Below are 19,297 nucleotides of genomic sequence, written 5' to 3' on the forward strand. Positions count from 1 at the left end.
GGCCTTAATTTGGTCCTCACATTTCTTGTGTGCTCCCTTCAAGCCGTTACATAATTTTTCCCTCTAGCTGCTTACCATCATAACAGCCTTGCTGGTTGCTATAACATATTCCTGAAGGGTGAGTGAATTACAGGCTTTATCATGCAGCCTCCCTACATGATGACTTTTGTGGAAAATTTGGTGCTTCGCTCTTACCAAAAGTGATGACCCCATTCCATCTGAGTCAGTCAATCACCCTGCCCACCTTTTTTCTTCTCCGCATCCCTCTAAGGAAGAGGAGCGACTCCACTGTCTGTGTACCCAAAAAGAGCGTCGTCGTTCTACCTTGACCGCACAAAAGAGTTCCGGGTGGAAGACCAACTCTTAATGGGTTACGTGGGTGCTAAAAGAAAGTCAGGCAGTGCTGAAACAACCTATTTTGCTCTGGGTTGTTATCGGTATTACAATCTACTACACCTTAGCTAGGAAGCAGCCTCCTGAAGGTGTATGTGCTCATTCTGCCAGGGAAAAAGCTGCGACCACATTGTTTGCTCCGGGTGTCCCAGTCCTGGACATCTGCCAGGCAGCAACGTGGGCATCTGTGCACACATTTGCCATGCACTACTGCCTCGACAGTCAGGTCCGCATGGATGGGCGTTTCGTTCGTTCGATCATGCAGGATATTTTAGTGTAGAAAATCTGTCCGTAGCACCTGCCAGGATGGTATGGCTTGGATTTATTTTCAAAGGTAAGAAATTGAGTCTCTATCAGATGATGAAGTTGCTTACCTTCAGTAACGCATTATCTGGTAGAGACCATATCTAGCTGCAGATTCCTTACTGGCCTAACCAGGCCTCCCGGCTCTGCAGAATCATTTGATAGGGCTAGGGTTGCTGCTTTTTCTGGGCCCTATTTGAGACCCAAACAAGTCTGTTCATTTAATTGCTCAGCGCTTCTGGCATCGATAAGTGAAAAGTAACTGACTACTGTGCACTTGGTTGGCGCCTATATAGGTTACTGTGATGTCACAACAGATGGTAATATCCAGCGAAGCCAAAAGGAGCCAACTGACCACACGCTGGAATTCAAACTTAAAGAATCTGCAGCTAGATATTGTCGCTACCAGATAAAATATTACAGAAGGTAAGTAGCTTGTTCTTTAGAATGCCCTCTTCAAATGAATGCTAGAACTGTGAAATCACTAAGTTTCTTAAGCACAATATTTTCATAGTTCCTTTATTTGGTGAAAATCACTTTTATCCATTGTGAGTAAGGTGATACTGTCATAACTGCCCAAACTCTGTAGTTGATTGTGCCCTAGTTCGTCCCCTGTCTTATTCTCGAAGATCACTTTCACACTCAGTAATATTACTAAGAAAAATGCTCTGCATTTCCTTTAAGAAATGTATAGTCCTTTCTTAAAAATGTATGTTCCTTTTCATTTATATTTAGATTTTACGTGTACTTGGTGAAAATGCGATTGCAGTGCGAACAAAAGCCATGAAATGCCTATCTGAGGTTGTTGCAGTGGACCCCAGTATTCTTGCTAGGGTAAAATAGTTCTATTTTTATTCAACATGTTCAACCTAAAGCACAGTTCTTCTTTGTATTGCTAACTTGTGTTTGTGTTTTTTTCCGCTAGCTTGATATGCAGCGAGGTGTCCATGGACGACTAATGGATAACTCAACTAGTGTTCGAGAAGCAGCAGTAGAGTTGCTTGGTCGGTTTGTTCTCTGTCGACCTCAGCTAGCCGAGCAGTATTATGAAATGTTGATTGAACGGATACTGGTATGCACCTTAATACAGATGTGTAAAATGTCATGTTACTATGTTGATATTAAAGAATATATTTTTTGAAAGCAAAGCACTAGTTAAGTTAATCAAGATTTAAATTTTCAAGCAACAGCAACTCATTTAATGCTCAGTTAGCAGGTGGATTATTAGCTAATTTTTGTTCTTCTTAGAAATATTTGATATCTTGTACTTGTTCTTGTCTGCTGAAGGAGGCTGGCTTAGTATATGGTGCTCACTTATTTAAGTAAAGCACCCTGCACTAATCCAGACAACCCTTTCGGTGATTTTGGTGGTATTAGACAACCATAGAATGCTCGCTTAGTAGTAGCTGTGCAGAGCAGCGTTCAGGCTTAGGCCAGAAGAAGTGTTAAGCAGCTTGTTTTACCAGAACTAATCATATAGTGTAGATTAAGTGAAAAAGAACAACACAGAATAGTTATTTATTATAAACCCTCACAAACACATTGGTATATCTCCTAACATGACTTATGTAAACAATACACACAATAGTTCAATAGTAGAACAGGTAAGTAGCACAAATACAGAGTGGTCTCCAGGGGGAGACCAAGCCACATGCTAATAAAGTGGAATGCTAACCGCGACTGACGTCAGGACTGGATTCAGAAGACTTAAGAGCTGGGGACCCAAGGAACCACCCAAGGTAAGTAACCAGGAACCCCACGGAGGCTGTGTGCAGAGTGGAAACACGACCACGTAGCTCACCAAGCATACAGGCCATGTTCCAGTCAATGGGGAAGTTGCAGTTTTCAAGAAGGACCCTTCTCAGAGGACCCTGAAGAAACCCAGTGAAAAATGGAAGGTTGGAGAGTCCCCCACCCGTGGTTACTCCAGGAACCAGGATATCCACACCAGGGAAGCTGGGTGCATGGGTGTGAAATGACATTGGAAACCGCTGTAGACCACAATGGAGGACTTCAATGAAGAAGCTGCTGGCAAAGAAGGTGAAAGAGTCAGTTGGAATCCAGGGGTGGCTTCTTGAAGAGGGGTACCTGCAAGCAGATGGGACAGAGTATATGCCACATGGGAGTGACCTGTAGGCACGGAAGATAGGATAGGATAGGATGTACATTTGTATAGCGCGAATTGCTGCCCGGAGGCGTCCAAGCGCTAGGAGAACCGAATACCTACAGCAGGCCCCGAAAGAGAATTTAGGGGTGACATTAACTAGACTGGATGAAATAAATAGGTCTTTAGTTGTCTGCGGAAGGTTGAGAGGTTGGGATTAGCTCTAAGGTGCAGTGGGAGGGCGTTCCAGGCCCTGGCACCGTTGTATGAGAAGGTCCTGCCTCCGGATCTGGATCTTTTTATTTTGGGGGGTTTTGCGAGAAATGTTTGACTGGAGCGGAGGCTTCTGTTGGGCACATAATGGGTAATTAAGTCTTGAGTAATTTTGGGGCCAGTGTTCCAGAAGGCCTGGTGCGCAGTGCAATTGGCTTTAAACAGGACCCTCTGTCGCACCGGTAGCCAGTGGAGGGTAATCAAGCCTGCTCTCACTGACTGTCTGCGGGGGAGGTCTAGTAGAATGCGCGCTGCGCAGTTTTGGACTATCTGGAGCCTTCTGAGGGTAGATTCGGGGGCGCCAAGATAAAGTATATTGTTGAAGTCGAGTCGTGATTGAATTAAGCCTTGTACAGCAGTTTGTTTGGCATCCCAGGGAAGGAGGGGGAGGATTCTTTTCAGCATCTTCATGATGCCAAAGCAAGTGGCTGAAAGTTTTGTGGACTGTATATTAAAGGACAGGGATCTGTCCAGCCACACTCCAAGGCTTTTGATGCTGTTTTTGGGAGTGGGTGGGGGGCCCAGACTGGGTGGCCACAAAGAGGGAGGAATACTGGGGTCTGGGGAGCCCAGGAGCATCAGCTCAGTTTTGTCCCCATTCAGTTTTAGCGAAGAAAGGGACATCCAGGTCTTCACTTCCTCAAGGCACTCTCTAAGCCCGCCTGGAGCCGATGGAGTGGCTTCCTGAGTCATGGAGACCACCAGCTGCGTGTCGTCCGCGTAGGAAATGATCTTAATCCCATACGGGCGGACAACGTCAGCCAGTGGCCTCATGTACAGGTTAAAAAGTGCAGGGCTTAGAGATGATCCCTGAGGGACTCCACATTTCAAAGGTCTGCAGGCAGAGACAGACTCGTCTTCAAACACACAGAAGGATCTGTCTTGAAGGAAGGACTGGAACCAAGACAAGGCTTTGTCTTCAATCCCAACCTGGGACATGCGATATAGCAGTGTGTCATGGCTGACCGTATCGAAGGCTGCACTGAGATCAAGGAGGATCACTGCCACTGATCCTCCTTGATCCAAGATCTTTCTCACTTCCTCAGTGACCCTGAGGAGGGCGGTCTCGGTCCCATGCTTGGGTCTGAAGCCCGTCTGGGTCGGGTCCAGTAGTTGGTGGTCTTCCAGAAAGGTAATTAGTTGTTTATTGATGTATTTTTCCAAAATCTTACTGATCCATGGGAGCAGGGATATGGGGCGATAGTTACTCAGGTCATTGGGGTCCAGGTTGGGCTTCTTCACTAGGGCTCTAACCATGGCCTGCTTCCAGGCAGTCGGGACCACGCCAGATGAAATGGAGGCGTTTAAGATGTCCTTAATTATGGGCAGAGTGATTTGAGATGCTGCCATTATTATATCTGGTGGTGCTGGGTCGTTGGGGGAACCAGATTTTACACTCCGTGCTAAGGGCTCAAGAGTAGCCAGCTCTAGTGGGGGGAAGTGTGTTAATGCGGGTGAGTGATGAATGGAAGTCATGAGGGGACAAGTAGGAGCCGAGAGGGTGAGGTTGTTCGGGGGAAAGGCAGAGTAGATGGTATTTATTTTCTGGTGGAAGAATTCAGCGACATCGTTACAATGGGTGATGGACTTATCCGCCTGATCACAGGGGGACTGTTTGGTCAGTTTTTTAATGATTCGGAAAATTTCCTTAGGTTTAGAATTAGCGAGGGAGATTTTCTCCGAAAAGTAAGCGGCTTGGGCCGTTTTTATCAATATTTTGTATTCTCTGATGGCTTCGCGATAGGCCAATGGCAAACTATGCACGAATATGCAGGAGAGTTGACAGTGACCTTACGCTGCAGCTGTGAGGACCAGGCGACCCTGTGGAAGACCAGGAGCTGTTCAGGAGCTGTCCTACATTGGAAATCGAGAGCTAGGGGGTCGGGGTTCAGCAGGAGCACCAACAAGCCTTGGCAGCAACAACAGATGAGGAAAACAAAGAAGGTGCAGTGTCGGGACCACTAAGGTGCAAAGGACTCGCCAAAAGCAAGAGAGTCGTAGCATGCCGCTATCAAGCAGGGGAGCCCACTGCAGCCAAAGAAGACCCTCAAGAGGACTTACAGGCCGAAGGGACAGGAGTCGCAAAAGGACCTCCAGCAACTCACCAGGACGAAAACCTTGGTAGCAGGAGAGGCTGGAGCTTCTTGGAGCCTGAAGATTGCTGGAGAATAGAGTCAACAAGCCTTGGCAATGGCAAGTCGACGCAGTGCACTGGGGTACTGCTCCAGCGGTTTCGACGAGTGATACTGGATTCAAACTTGCTGAGAAGACAGTGTAGGTCTCGAGGGAGTTGCAGTATCACCACCTGTGTTGCTGAGCCTTTCGGAGTCCGTGGAAGCTCAGGAGCAGAAGAGCCGTCTGCTTAGTTCCGGTGCCTGCAGATGCACGGGAGTGACTCTCTCACTCCAAGGGAGATTCCTTCGGGTGTCTTTTATGCCCGCAGACCCGGAGAATAACCTGGATGGAACACAGGCACAGACGACAAAGAAGACTAGCAGTACAGCGAGACCAGGAGCAATTGGAGACTTCCAGATGCAGTCTTTGTTCAAAAGACGAAGTATAACGTGCCCAGATGGTTGATAATGAAGTCGTTTTGGATCTGAATCTTGTCCCATGATGAATCTGAAGAGCCACCCACAGGTAAGCCTTTAAGTACCCAAAGGAAAGGGTTGGGACAAATCAGGGGTCCCTCGCAGAGGAGGGGCTGGACAGAGAGGAGGATACTCCTATGTCCTTTGTCCAGTTTCGTGCCAGAGCAGAAGCCAATGGCTCTCTGAACTGGTTCCAACTGGAGTATGCAAGAAGGGCACCAAATGTGCCCTTCAAAGCAGACTGGTGGTGCTGGAAGGTGGTTACACCTCCCTGTGACAGGAAACCTATTGTTCTACCTTCCCCTGTTCCGGCTGGACTGTTCCCATGAGGCACAGGGTCAAGACTGGTTTCCATATAGCTTTGTGTGGACTGGGGTGGCTTCAACCCAGATTTGTGACTGGGGGTGAGTGTTTGAAAAGTTGCCCCAGTATTGGAACTTTCATAGATTTCCATGCCCCGTCGTCGAAGTGGGAGCCTTGGTAAAATAAAAAAAAACATAGTAATAGGTATCTCATTTTGTAGCCTATCAATCTCTTTTTGTAAAAGAGACCAAACTTTCTGCAACAACCAATCAGAAGAGCCTCACCCCTTGGAACCTTCCTGAGAGAATCTCAGAGCCTCAGATTTTCTACCGCACGTTGTGCCGAGGGATTCTCCACTGGGCTTTGCTCAGTTTTTCTTCTACTTTAGAACAAACTGTTTTCTTGGAAGAATGTCTGATAAAGAAAAGAAAGCTTTATTCAAGGCTTGTGCTACTTGCTCTAAAAAGCGGCTGTATGTAGATGAAAAGCATACAGACTGCATTTATTGCTTGTACCCAGACCACAAGTCTACAGAGTGTAAAATCTGTAGGACCTTCTCTACAAAGACTTTGCAAGACAGGGAAGGACGTCTTTTGACCTGGATCCAAAAGATGAAATCGAGGAAGGAGGTTGTTTCCATTGATGATGAGGATTCTTCTTCGGCTTCCTCTTCAAGGAGATCAATAAAAAGGGGTAGGTCATCCTCTATAGAACCTCCTTCTAAATCCACTCAAAAGATCTCTGCTAGGTCTGGTGGTTCTGGTCCCCTAAAATATCCTCACCGAGGTGTAAAGGAGAAAGTGGGATTTAGTGCTGAGGTGATTTCTACTCCAAAAGGCCCCCGGGAGCCTGCTGTGGCCTCTCAACCTTCAGAGAAACCAAAAGGTTTTAAACAACCTGCTTCTCTACCTCAGGATGCGAAATAAGTGAAGAAAACCCGCTCGTCGACGGTAACACCATCAGGTACGTCGACAACGAAAATCCATCATACTGCCAGTTCTGCACCGTCGACGGTGGCGTCGATGAGGTCATCGGCGACGGCAGCTTCGACGTAGACGCTTGGACTTTCTTCCTCGTCGATGAGATTGGTATCCTCGACGTCAACTAGGATGACGCCGACGGTGGTGTCGACGAATACATCGACAGCCTTGGTTTTGACGACGAGCTCGTCGACTGTGCCGTCGATGCTTCCACCTTCGTCAGCGATGACTGCTTCTCCGTCAACGGTGCTCTCGTCGACGGTGGAAAAAGTACGATTATAATAAAACGACGGCAAATTACGCCAGAGATGACATCCCCACAAGGGTGACGCCCCTACCTCCTGCTTTACTTTTTGATGAGGACAATTCAGAGGAGGAAGAGAATGAAGACAATGCTGGTCCTTATGGAGATGCCTATAGTCCTTCACAGCTCAATGTGAAATATCAGGACTCAGATTCTGATGGCTATTATGAAGAGGTGTGTCAACCTCATCCCAGAGAGAGGCTGCAGGAACAATCTCAGCAAGGTATGGTGGTGATGTCTTCTTCCCTTATATTGGACCTGCAGTTGATGCTCATGGACTACAGGAAATGGTTTCCTTCACAATCTACGGAAGCCATTCCTACGCCTCCTCCTCCTGTGCCACCTCCCACTACAACAGAGGTTCAGCCACTGAATCCAGAATCTGGGGAGGTTCATCAGCCATCGATTCAGGTGCATACAGATCAGGATGATGCTGATGATTCCTCTGATGCTGGCGGGGATGAAACAGGGGACCCTGATCCAAATAGAGAATGGGATGACTATGTGCTACCAGGTCCATCTTCCCCTGCACCTGATCCAGTGGATTCACCACTTGCAGACATAGGTGGTTTATATAACCTCATGGAGCGAGCTTCCAAACGATTTGGTTAGCCAGTTACTACGGGTTCAAACAGACTGTTTTCTCTATGATTTCAAAGATCAGTTCGCTCTATTCCCATCATAGCCCACGTGTGGTCGGAGGGAGTGAAAGATATGCAATCACCGGCAACCGTCATCCCGGTCTTACCATGACTAGAAAAGAAGTACAGAGCGCCTGATGGTAGTCCTGCGAGTCTGGTTTGCCAGCCACGGCCGGTCTCCATGATTTCCCAGGCGGCCCAAAGGAAGTCCAAGAACCCGGTGGCTCCTCTGACCTCTCCATCGGACAAAGAGGGTAGACTCCTGGACAATGTGGCGAAGAGGTTTTCCTCTGTCAAGTCTCCTGGTTCGTGCTGCCAATGCGTTGGCGATCTTATGCCGTTTCGATCGCCAGATGTGGTGCGATATGGCTCCGTTGCTATACCAGTTGCCGGAGCCTACTAAGGTGGATGCACGAAAAATCTTGGAGGAGGGAGAGCGGTCTTCAGCAGAAATAATTGACTGCGCCATGAACATAGCGACAACGGCTTTCAGAGCCCTTGCAGGTTCGGCTGTTCTTGGGAGACCAGGCTGGCTTCGGGCGACATGGTTTTGCCCTGAGGTACAGAACAAAAGATTGGATAAGCCTTATGACGGTGACATGCTTTTTGGAAAGCATATTGATGAGGCCTTACATGATATCAAAAAGGACACCGACACAGCCAAGTCCTTAGGCACTCTTCAGTATCGTAAAGTGCCATTCCGTGGAGCAAGGGGAAAAAAATTTAACAGAGGAGGATACCAACAATGTTACTCCTCATATTCTCAGTCATCGCAATCCTACAGACCACAGTATACTCAGAGGCATGGCCAATCTGCTTCTTTCTCTCGGCAGCAAGGCAAAAGCCGACAAAGTCGCCAGGGCAGAGACAATACTCAGCGTCAGTAGCGGCCTCCTGGCTCTTTCTACAGTTCCTACCCCTCCGTCAACATCAGTGGGAGGTAGGATCTCTCATTGCCTGAGAAACTGGAAAACGATTACATCAGACCAGTGGGTCTTGAATATCATTCGGTGTGGCTTCACCTGGGAGTTTCATCAGCTTCCTCCAAACAGAGCTCCGGGCGCCAGCGAGTCGAAACATCTACGCCATTGTAGGTTAGCGCTCTAGCAGTCAGGCTGACTGGCTAGAGGCCTACCTAAACATGAGTATGCAAGCGCATGGCGTGTGTGCCGTAGTAACGCCGGAGTCACGCCAGAGTCAAGCCTGTCTGCGCCCGTCCGCGCTAAGGACGAGCTGGACGAGGGGGCGCTCAGCTCTACCGAGAGTGGACGTGGTTGCATCAGGTACTCTCATCAGGTCCTGTTGGATTTTAAACCTCCCTGGTTACCGTGCCTCTACTCTCTTACCCCCGAGGCTCTCCAAAACTCGCCAGTTTGTAGGTGTTTTAGGTCATGTTGCACAAGAGCTGCGTTACCTCCTTGACCCTTGAATGTAGGCACCATAGATAAACCTCTAACCTGCATAAGTAGAGACCATGGTTTTCTGATTAAAGCGAGATCCCTGATTAAGAACAATGTTTCCTTTAAAGATTTTGTTCTGGATAGAAGACCCTCTTGGGTCTTCATTACAGAAACATGGGCGAAAGAATCTTCGGGACCTGATCTGGTAGAGGCAGTGCCAGAGGGCTATACCCTAGTTAGGCAGGACAGAGTGGGACGTATCTGTGAAGGGCTGGGCATTCTGTATAGGGATTCTCACTCGTGTCGTATCACCCCTCTATCAGCCCCCCACGATGCCTTTCAGGCTCTACATTTTTCTATCAATGCATCCTATGCTGTCCCATTTATGGGCATTCTTATATACAGACCTCCTGGGCCCAGAGTAGATTTTGGACAGCATTTGTTTTGTATCTTAGAACCTTACTTTGGCTGCGAGCATGTCACGGTTTTGGGAGATAGGAATTTCCATTTAGAAAATCTAGAGGCGAACAAAACTCTCTCTCCTTGATACCCTATCGGCCTGTGGCCTGCAGCAATTAGTTAAGGGTGTCACCCACCAGGCGGGCCATACGCTGGATGGGGTCTTTTCGAATGATAGTCGGCTGACCACCGATGCCCCCATCCCGCTCACTTGGTCAGATCACTCCGCAGTCCCGTTGAAATTGGATACTACCCCCATAAACAATATTCCGAAGGGCCCTAGTAAAATGGAATCTAGGCGAAACCTGAGGAGGATAACCAATGACATATTGTCTCCCCTAATTACCACCATGGCGATCTCTATGGATGAGGATGTGGTTTCAGCGGTATGTAAGCTTGAAAACGCCACCACAGCTGCCATGGATGAGTTAGCACCTGCCTCTGTACGTTACTCTGCCAGAAAAAGGCAGTCGGCCCCCTGGTATTCGAAGTCGTTAAGACATCTAAGACAGGGCTGCAGGAAGCAGGAACGACTCTGGAGGGCTAGCTGGAATACACAGGATAGGGAAACCAATAAAATTCTTCTGAGGGAATATAAGGCTGAGATCATAAGAGCCAAGCAGCAATACTTTTCGAATCTCTCCACTGCCCTTACTTCGCCGAAAGAGCTATTTAAGATCGTGGATTCGTTAACCACCCTGCAGACCCTGGACCCCGTCACCTGCACTCAACAGCTGTGTGACGATATTGCCCTCTACTTCCATACCAAAATTGCCGATATTGTTTTGGCCTTAGAGCTACAAAGGGCCTCAATATCTTCCTCCACCGCTCAGGTTTCTCCCTCCCCTGTATCTGTTAGACCTGCTAATCCGGTCCTCCTGTCTAGTTTTCCCCCCCTTTCCCTGCAGGAATTGGACGTCCTCCTGGCTAAGACCAGGTCGGGCTCTCCCCTCGACCCTTGCCCTCTCAAACTCCATAAACAATGTAAGGATACCCTCCTGCCCCCCTTACTCGAGATCATGAACAGGGCAATGAGGGATGGCATTTTTCCCTCCCAATGGAAGAGAGCGGTGGTCAAACCCCTCTTGAAAAAGCCTACCTTAGACCCGGAGGTTCTCAACAACTTTCGCCCCATTTCGTTGCTCCCAGCCCCAGCAAAGATGCTGGAAACCCACCTTAACCAGCATCTTGCATCCTTTCTGGAAACCTCTGGTCTCTTGGATCATTCGCAGCACGGATTTCGAAAGGGTCACAGCACGGAGTCAGCCCTTACTGTGGTGCTTGATAACATCCGCACCACAGTTGATAAGGGTTTGAGTACCTTGCTGATCCTGTTAGATCTCACGGCTGCGTTTGATACCCTGTCTCCCTTCGTCTTAACATCTCGACTGAGGGAGATAGGGGTGGAGGGGCCTGCCCCAAGTCTGTTGGCCTCCTTCCTGGACCAGAGGGAACAGAGAGTGAAGCTGGGGGAGTTCCTATCTCCATCCTTGCCGGTGAAGTGTGGGGTCCCACAGGGGTCGGCGTTAAGTCCGACCCTGTTCAACATCTATGTGACCCCACTGGCCAGGCTCATAAGATCGTTCGGGATGGAGGTAGTTTCCTACGCCGAAGACACCCAGATCTTGCTGTCTCTCGCCCAGCCTGCCAGCTGTTCTGCCTCCAATTTTAGACACTGTATGGAGGCAGTTGCTCAATGGATGATTGACAATTCATTGAGGCTGAATGGCGAGAAGACGGAGATCCTTGTGTTTGGCAGGAAGGATGACATCTGGTCGACGGAATGGTGGCCCTCATCTCTGGGGACTTGCCCTGTACCTACCCTCTTAGCACGTAACTTGGGGGTCATGATCGATCCGGCTCTTGCTATGGGTCATCAAGTCAACAGGACAATCTCCACCTGCTGGGGCATTATCAAGATCTTGCGGAAGATTAAGCATTATTTGTCCGTACTAGCCCGGAAGCAAATTGTGGTTGCATTGATAGCCTCTCGGCTTGATTACTGCAATGCCCTCTATGCTGGAGTAAATAAATGCTTGCTACAATGACTTCAAACTGTCCAGAACGCCGCGGCTAAGTTTTTGCTGGACTTGCCTAGGAGGTAATCGGCTCCTGTCACCAGGAAATCTTTGCACTGGCTTCCAATCGAAGCCAGGATCTCTTTTAAGGTTCTTTGTCTGGTTTACGGGGCCTTGAGCAGAGAAGAGATAGGAGGAGTAAAAGATCTTTTGATTCCTTACGCTCCCCCCAGAAACCTCCGCTCTTCAAAGAAGTTTCTTCTATCAGTACCCCGAGTTCGAAGAGCCAAGTGGGGAGGTAGAGCCTTTTCAAGCCTTGCTCCTAGATGGTGGAATACTGTACCCTATGAAATTTGGACTCTGCCATCGATGCAAACTTTTAGAAAGGCCCTGAAGACATGGCTTTTTGCCAAAGCTTACCCTTAGTTTTCTGGTTTTGCCTTTTGATTCTTTTATAGGCGCCTTGATGCCTCTGGGCAAAGTCGCGCGCTATAAGTTTTTTATTTCATTTCATCTGTGGCTCTTACGTCTCGAAGCCCACCAACTCTTCATCAAGGGGGCAATAGAACCGGTCCCTCTCTCACAGAAAGGGAATGGTTTCTATTCCAGGTTCTTCCTGGTTCGCAAAACGGAAGAGAAATGGCACCAATATTAGATCTATGGGAGCTCAACACCTATCTCATAAAACTTTCCTTCAGGATGGTCACCCTGCCAGATATTCTGCGTCTTCTGAACCAAGGGCACTACATGGCGACACTGGGTCTGGAGGACGCATACTTCCATGTTCCGATCCATCCACCTCACAGGCAATACCTATGCTTCACAGTAGGCAAGAGCCATGGTCAATTCAAGGTGCTTCCGTTTGGTCTCAGGTCGGCACCGCAGATATTTACCAAAGTACTTGCTCCAGTAGCAGCGTTTCTCAGAAAGCAATCTCTAGAAGTATTTCCCTATCTAGACGATTGGCTTATAAAAGCTCCGACCTTTCCAGCAGCTTCCAGGGCAGTCTCAAGTTGCATCCAGCTTTTCAGCCACCTGGGCCTCCAACTCAACAAGGAAAAATTGATCCTTTACCCATCCAGGTCGGCAAAGTTTCTAGGATCTATCCTGGACATGGATCAATGCAAGGCTTTTCCTACGGAAGAGCGTCAGAACAAACTTTTACTGTCAGCTCATCTCTTGCAAAAAAGAAAATCGCTCTCTGTCCGTCTTTACAAGTCCCTACTAGGATCGATATCATCCTGCATCAAGTCATGTCAAAAATGCTTTATTCGAGTTTTTTTCTCATAAAAGCACCATAATCACAAATATAAAAACACCATTAAAAACACAACAATTGAAGTTAGACTTGAATGACAATCAGATAATTTAAAACATAGAAAGCCATAGTAACATATAAATTTACAATTAAAAATTAGCAAATAAAAATATTCAAGTATTTAAAATACAGATTATCTTAGAATACAATAAAAGGCGATCAGCTGCCTAGAGACTTCTGTCTGATAGTCCACGCCCATCCTAAAAATTTGGCTGTAGCTATTGCTAAAGGCAGTAAAGTGCTAGAACGTATAATTCTTAAGGCTACAAGACTACTGGTAGTACCTAAATTCTTACACACTGGGGATAACCAAATACGCCTGGGTTCTGCATAGAACCTACAAGCAAATAGAAAATGGCCAGTTGTTTCCTTATGTGCTCCACAAACTGGACAATTGCTATTGGATGAACCCCCCGCCCCCCACCCCACCTGCCTGTTAGAGATCTAAGGGGGGGGGGGCACCTGCTCTAATTTGAAAAAAGCTTCCTGTCTCTAGGCGTGGTTATGGAGTCCCAATAAAGTTCTAGACTGGGGTACAGTTTTGCTTCGAGAAATCCACCAGCCATAGACGCAGCATTGGTGCCTCTCCAATTTCGAGTGGCCACATTCTCCCAATATATTTCTTTTAGGACTTTTTTTTAAGGGAATGAGGCTCCGGTCGGGTTATCCCAGAGCATTTGAAGGCCGAGATCGCCCAGCGTTACTCTAAGAACTTTCAACCATCCAATTTTGTGGAACACATCCACTTTGATTATGTCTAAGAACCCCTCAGCGTAGTGAGAGAGCTCGGGTGTAGTCCAGAGCCTCCTCCAATATAGGATAGGACGGAGCCTGGCCAGATCTACTACCGCCTTTCTGCCCAAATCATACCTGAGTGGGAGCAATGGAGTACATTTAGGAAGGCCAGTGATACTCCTGAGAAACTTATGTTCGAGGCATGTGGGCTGCTGAATTCATATCTGTGCATAGATCACCGCCTAGTGTTGGGTCCGGATAATTGCACATTGTTGTCCTGGAAGAGTCTTCGAAGTATCACGAGATAGGTGGCTCCTCCGATGGACTACAGTGCGCATGGGCATCCTCTTCATCCCCAGATTGTTTTTTTCCGCTATTGGGTTCGGATGTACTTTCTCGACTCCAGTTCGGAAACTTTGTTATAACTCTTTGCTAAGGCCAAAAGGCCTTCGGGGCGTCGGTATTGTCTCGTTTGGTGCCTATTTTTCTCCAGTTCTTCAAACAGGACGTCAAAGGCAGCTTTTGGCTTTCGACACCAAAGGCCAAACTACGACGACGATGGAACGGAGCCCGTTCAAACGATGCCCCGTCTGCAACTCTAAATACCCTCACATTGATGTGCACCCAGTGTGCAATAAATGTTTATCCCCGGACCACGACGAGGCCAGCTGTATGGCCTGCTCAAAGTTCCGGTCGAAGAAAACGCTTCGAGTTCGACGCGCAGCAAGACAGTCAGCACAGAAGTCTGCGCCCGAGCCGGACAACATCTTCGAGGCCGGTGACGAGGAAGGCGCCGACTAAGAAGATCCTGACCAGCAGTCGGACCCAGCGTCGGAGCATGACTCCAACTTCGATGTGGACGAAGAAGACGAGGACTACGTCCATGAAGAAGACGTCGTCGAGGTAAGGGACGACGCAGAGGCCATCGGGCCGTCGATGACGACTCCAGCGATGAGCCAGGCCCAACCGCAGTAGCGGGGCCTAATAATGACAATACGCTTCCTACGGCTCAGGTCGGGGCATCGCCGGAAGGCCTTAGCCAAGATCTTACTCCACATTCTATAGCCCCACGTGCCTGCCCGGCTAAGAATACTTCAAAGGAGCCATCGGTCGATCCATCAAAATCGAAACCGAAACCTACAGAGCCAAAACCGAAACTGCAAAAAAGTAGTCATCGGATCGACGCCATCAGACTCATTGACGCCAGTCAAGTCGAACAGTGTCGGCAACCCTTCGGGGTCACAAGGGGGCGCCAAAGCCAGTCTCTACAGTCAAGCACGTCACCTCGATGCAGTCGACGTCGACGCCCAAGCATGGCGACAAGACCAAAAGTCTCCAGGTCAAAAAGACTGTCGAACCGACAATTTCAGCGTTCAAACCGCTACTGAGCAAAGCTCTCGAGTCGGAGACCAAACACGACCCGAAACAGCTGATTGCATTGACGCCCAAGGCCGTACATGTTACGCACCGTGAGCTCGAGGCGACGCAAGGAAGCAAGCATGCTAGTGAGCCGCCGAAGCAACTCGGGTCGGCTCGTCCACAGGTCACCCTCCAATTAAATACGGTCTGCCACCAACAGCTCGACCCAAACATTTCGAGCAGCACAAAAGCACTGACACATCCAAAAGAGTGTCCGCGCCTTCGAAGTCCAATCCTGAGGGGGTTATGTTCTAAGAACCCTCGTATGACAACCAGTCGAAGCTCTTTATCGACTCGGAATCTGACAGGCTCACCATCCATAAACGGAAAATCGCACCAGAACATCCCTTGGAGGCATACAAAATCCCTCTTAAAAGGAAAAAAGACTCAACCACCTCATCAGTTCTCTTTGAACATGTTGAGAGTTATTCACAACAAGTTGCATATTCTCCAGCGCAAAGCGAGGAGGACGTAGGTGATTACGGTCAGATGGCCTTCACTTATCATACTGACACTGACCAAGAAGAACCTCAGCAATGGACTGATGCTGCAGACCCTGATGATCCACAAGCTGCACCAGACATTCAGTCTTACAATGTCAAAACCTTGCCTACTGAAGACACGGCGGCGTTTAACGCTTTAATAGAAAGGGCAGCCCTCAACCATGACGTGGTAATGCACGCAGAACCAGTGGAAGAAGATTTCCTATTTGATACTTTCTCCACCTCTGAAAAATCGGCAAAAACATTGCCTATGCTGAAAGGAGTCCTCAAACATGCTACGGACATTTTCAAAGAGCCCACAAAGGCAAGGGTTGTCAACCCAAGGATTGAAAAAAAATATAGACCTGCGCCTGTGGACCCTACCTACATCAAGGGCATGCTCCCATTGGACTCCCTTGTAATGGCCAATGCTTGCAAGAGGGCAAACTCGCAAACTAGTGGTGATGCTCCTCCTCCGGACAAAGAATCAAAGATCTTGGAGGCTTCAGGAAAGCGGGTGGCAGCACAGGCTGCTAATATTTGGTGGATTTCAAATACACAGGCCCTATTGGCTAGATACGGTAGGGCTCACTACGACACATTAGAACAGCTGTTGCAACACCTGCCTGATGTTTACAAAGAGGGAGCAGAAATGATCATACAGGAGGGGAAGTTTGTTTCTAATGCATCCATCAAATGTGCACTGGATGCTGCAAACACGGCAGCTAGGGCCATTAACACTAGTGTCATGTTGAGACGTCACGCCTGGCTCCGCATCTCAGGGTTTAAACCAGAGATTCAAACAACTTTGCTCAACCAGCCAGTTAACCCTGACTTCCTTTTTGGTCCCGATGTAGACACGACCCTCGAAAAAATTGAAAAGGACACTGAGACGGCAAAATCCATGGGGGCTCAGTCACAGCAGTTTCGGGGCAGTTCCTTTCGTCGCTCCCGTAATAGGGGAGCCTCTAGAGGACAAGCTTTACAGCAAGCTCAGTACAACAAGGGGAGCACGCAAACCACCTATACAAAAAATAACAGGGGTGGATATCGTGGGAACAGCACCAAGGGCAGAGGACGTGGAAATAACAATGCCAGATCCTCCGCTCCCAACAAGCAGTGACGCCTTGTCACTGCCCCCCGACCATTTAACACCAGTCGGGGGAAGACTCCAGCAGTTCCTGCCGGTCTGGGAAGGCATTACCACAGACAGGTGGGTGAGACAACTTATCCGATACGGCTATTGTCTAGAACTAACCTCCACTCCCCCCAACCTACCCCCAAGGCACCGTCCTATGTCCGCAGAGCACATGCACTTATTGCAGCAAGAAGTACTCTCCATGCTGCAAAAAGGGGCAATAGAACTCGTGCCTGTAAAAGAGCAAGGTACAGGGGTGTACTCTCTGTACTTCTTAATCCCAAAAAAGGACGGTTCCCTGCGGCCCATTCTAGACCTCAGACCCCTCAACCAATACATACTGTCAGAACACTTTCATATGTTAACCTTACAGCAGGTCCTGCCATTGCTCAGTCAGGGCGACTTCCTGGCAACCCTGGACCTCAAGGATGCATATTTCCACATTCCCATTCACCCAAGTCACAGGAAATATCTCAGATTCACCATCAACAATCTGCATTACCAATTCAAGGTCCTGCCTTTCGGGGTCACCACTGCCCCCAGAGTGTTCACCAAGTGCTTAGCAACTGTGGCTGCGCACCTTCGGAGACAGCACATCCATGTCTATCCCTACCTGGACGACTGGCTTGTTCAAGCAAAGTCAGCCCAGCAGTGTGCCAGCCACATGTCACGCACAATTCACCTCCTATACAGTCTAGGATTCTCACTAAACTACCAAAAGTCGCACCTTCAGCCCGCCCATGTGCAAAAATATCTAGGGGCAACAATAAACACTCTAACTGCAACAGCGCAGCCAAACTCTGCCAGAGTCAACAGCATGCAGCTGCTAATTCAGAAATTCAGGCCCCAACAATCGCTCCCAGCTCAAGTATTCATGCAGCTGATCGGTATGATGGCCTCCTGCATATTCATAGTCCCGCACACGAGGCTACACATGCGTCCCCTTCAAGAATGCTTAGCACGACAGTGGAACCAGGCTCATGGGCATCTAAAAGACCTAGTGTTGGTGACCGGTCGTGCATACAACTCTCTGCATTGTTGGAACACACAAAACCTGTGCAGGGGACGACCGTTCCATGAGCCTGTCCCACAAGTAGTGCTGACAACGGACGCATCTCTCCAGGGCTGGGGAGCGCATGTCCTCCATTACACTGTGCAAGGACTATGGACGGCACAGCAGCAAAAGATGCATATCAATCTTTTGGAGCTGATGGCAATCTTCATGGCAATGAAAGCGTTCAAATTGCACCTGTGCAACAAAGTCGTGTTGATCCGGACGGACAACATGACTGCCATGTATTACATCCAGAAGCAGGGAGGCACACACTCCCTGCAACTATCTCATCTTGCCCAGAGCATGTGGAAGTGGGCCATCCAAAGGAACATCTTCCTCATGGCGGAACATCTCCTAAGCAAGGACAACCAGATGGCGGACCTGCTCAGCAGGCACAGTCATCAAATGCACGAGTGGGAGATTACCCCTCAGTGCTCCAACCATATTTCCAGCAGTGGGGTCATCCAGAGATCGACCTCTTCGCCACAAAGGAGAACGCAAAATGCCAAAACTTCGCCGCCAGGTTCCCACACCCGCAGTCTCAGGGCAATGCGATATGGATGAACTGGTCAGGCAGATTTGCGTACGCTTTTCCCCCAGCTCCGCTCATACCGCTAGTGGTGCGCAAACTGCTGCAGCACTCCATGACGCTCATCCTGGTTGCTCCAACGTGGGCACGACAGGCTTGGTAAACCACGTTCCTGGAACTTTCAGTGGTGCCTCAGCAACGGCTACGCCTCACGCCCAGTCTCTTCACTCAGAGCCATGGAGACATACAGCATCCAAATCCGCAACAGTTGAGCCTTGCGATTTGGCTCCTGAGGTCATAGTTTGGCTACCTCAACTTGCCCCCTGACTGTATGAACATCATCAAAGAGGCAAGGCGACCCACAACTAGGGCGTGCTATGCAGTCAAATGGAAACGATTTGTCATCTACTGTTCCAATAATTACATTAATCCGCTAGATGCGTCCACACAAAACATCATATGTTACTTGCTGCATCTATATCGATGCAATCTGGCGTATAGTTCCATTAGGATACATTTGGCCGCCATAGCAGCTTATCTTCAAAACAGGCAGCATCTTTCCCTCTTCAAAGTGCCTGCAATTAAAGCCTTATTGGAAGGACTCAAGAGTGATCCCTCCCAGACACCCTCCTTCACCTGTCTGGAATCTAAACATCGTTCTCACCAGGCTCATGGGGCCACCCTTTGAGCCTCTTCATTCTTGTGAGGTACAGATTCTTACATGAAAAGTTGCTTTTCTGATAGCCATCACATCGCTACGAAGATTTAGTGAGCTTCAAGCCCTAACAATTCAAGACCCCTTCCTACAAATTCATGCTAATAGGGTTGTGCTGTGCACCAACCCCAAATTCAT

The 19,297-nt window shown here is 48.6% G+C and overlaps 1 protein-coding gene across 2 annotated transcripts in view; it reads left to right on the plus strand.

Moving 5' to 3' along the window:
- NIPBL (NIPBL cohesin loading factor) overlaps positions 1-19,297 on the plus strand; it is a 1,086,041-nt gene that overhangs the window by 580,233 nt on the left and 486,511 nt on the right. For both annotated transcript variants that reach the window (XM_086960544.1, XM_086960543.1), the window contains exons 19-20: positions 1,432-1,530; positions 1,622-1,768. In XM_086960544.1, the coding sequence (XP_086816670.1) occupies positions 1,432-1,530; positions 1,622-1,768 (246 nt within the window). The remainder of the gene's footprint in view (positions 1-1,431; positions 1,531-1,621; positions 1,769-19,297) is intronic.

This window comes from Lissotriton vulgaris, chromosome 3_1 (assembly GCF_964263255.1).
Source record: "Lissotriton vulgaris chromosome 3_1, aLisVul1.2, whole genome shotgun sequence".
Classification (NCBI taxonomy): domain Eukaryota; kingdom Metazoa; phylum Chordata; class Amphibia; order Caudata; family Salamandridae; genus Lissotriton; species Lissotriton vulgaris.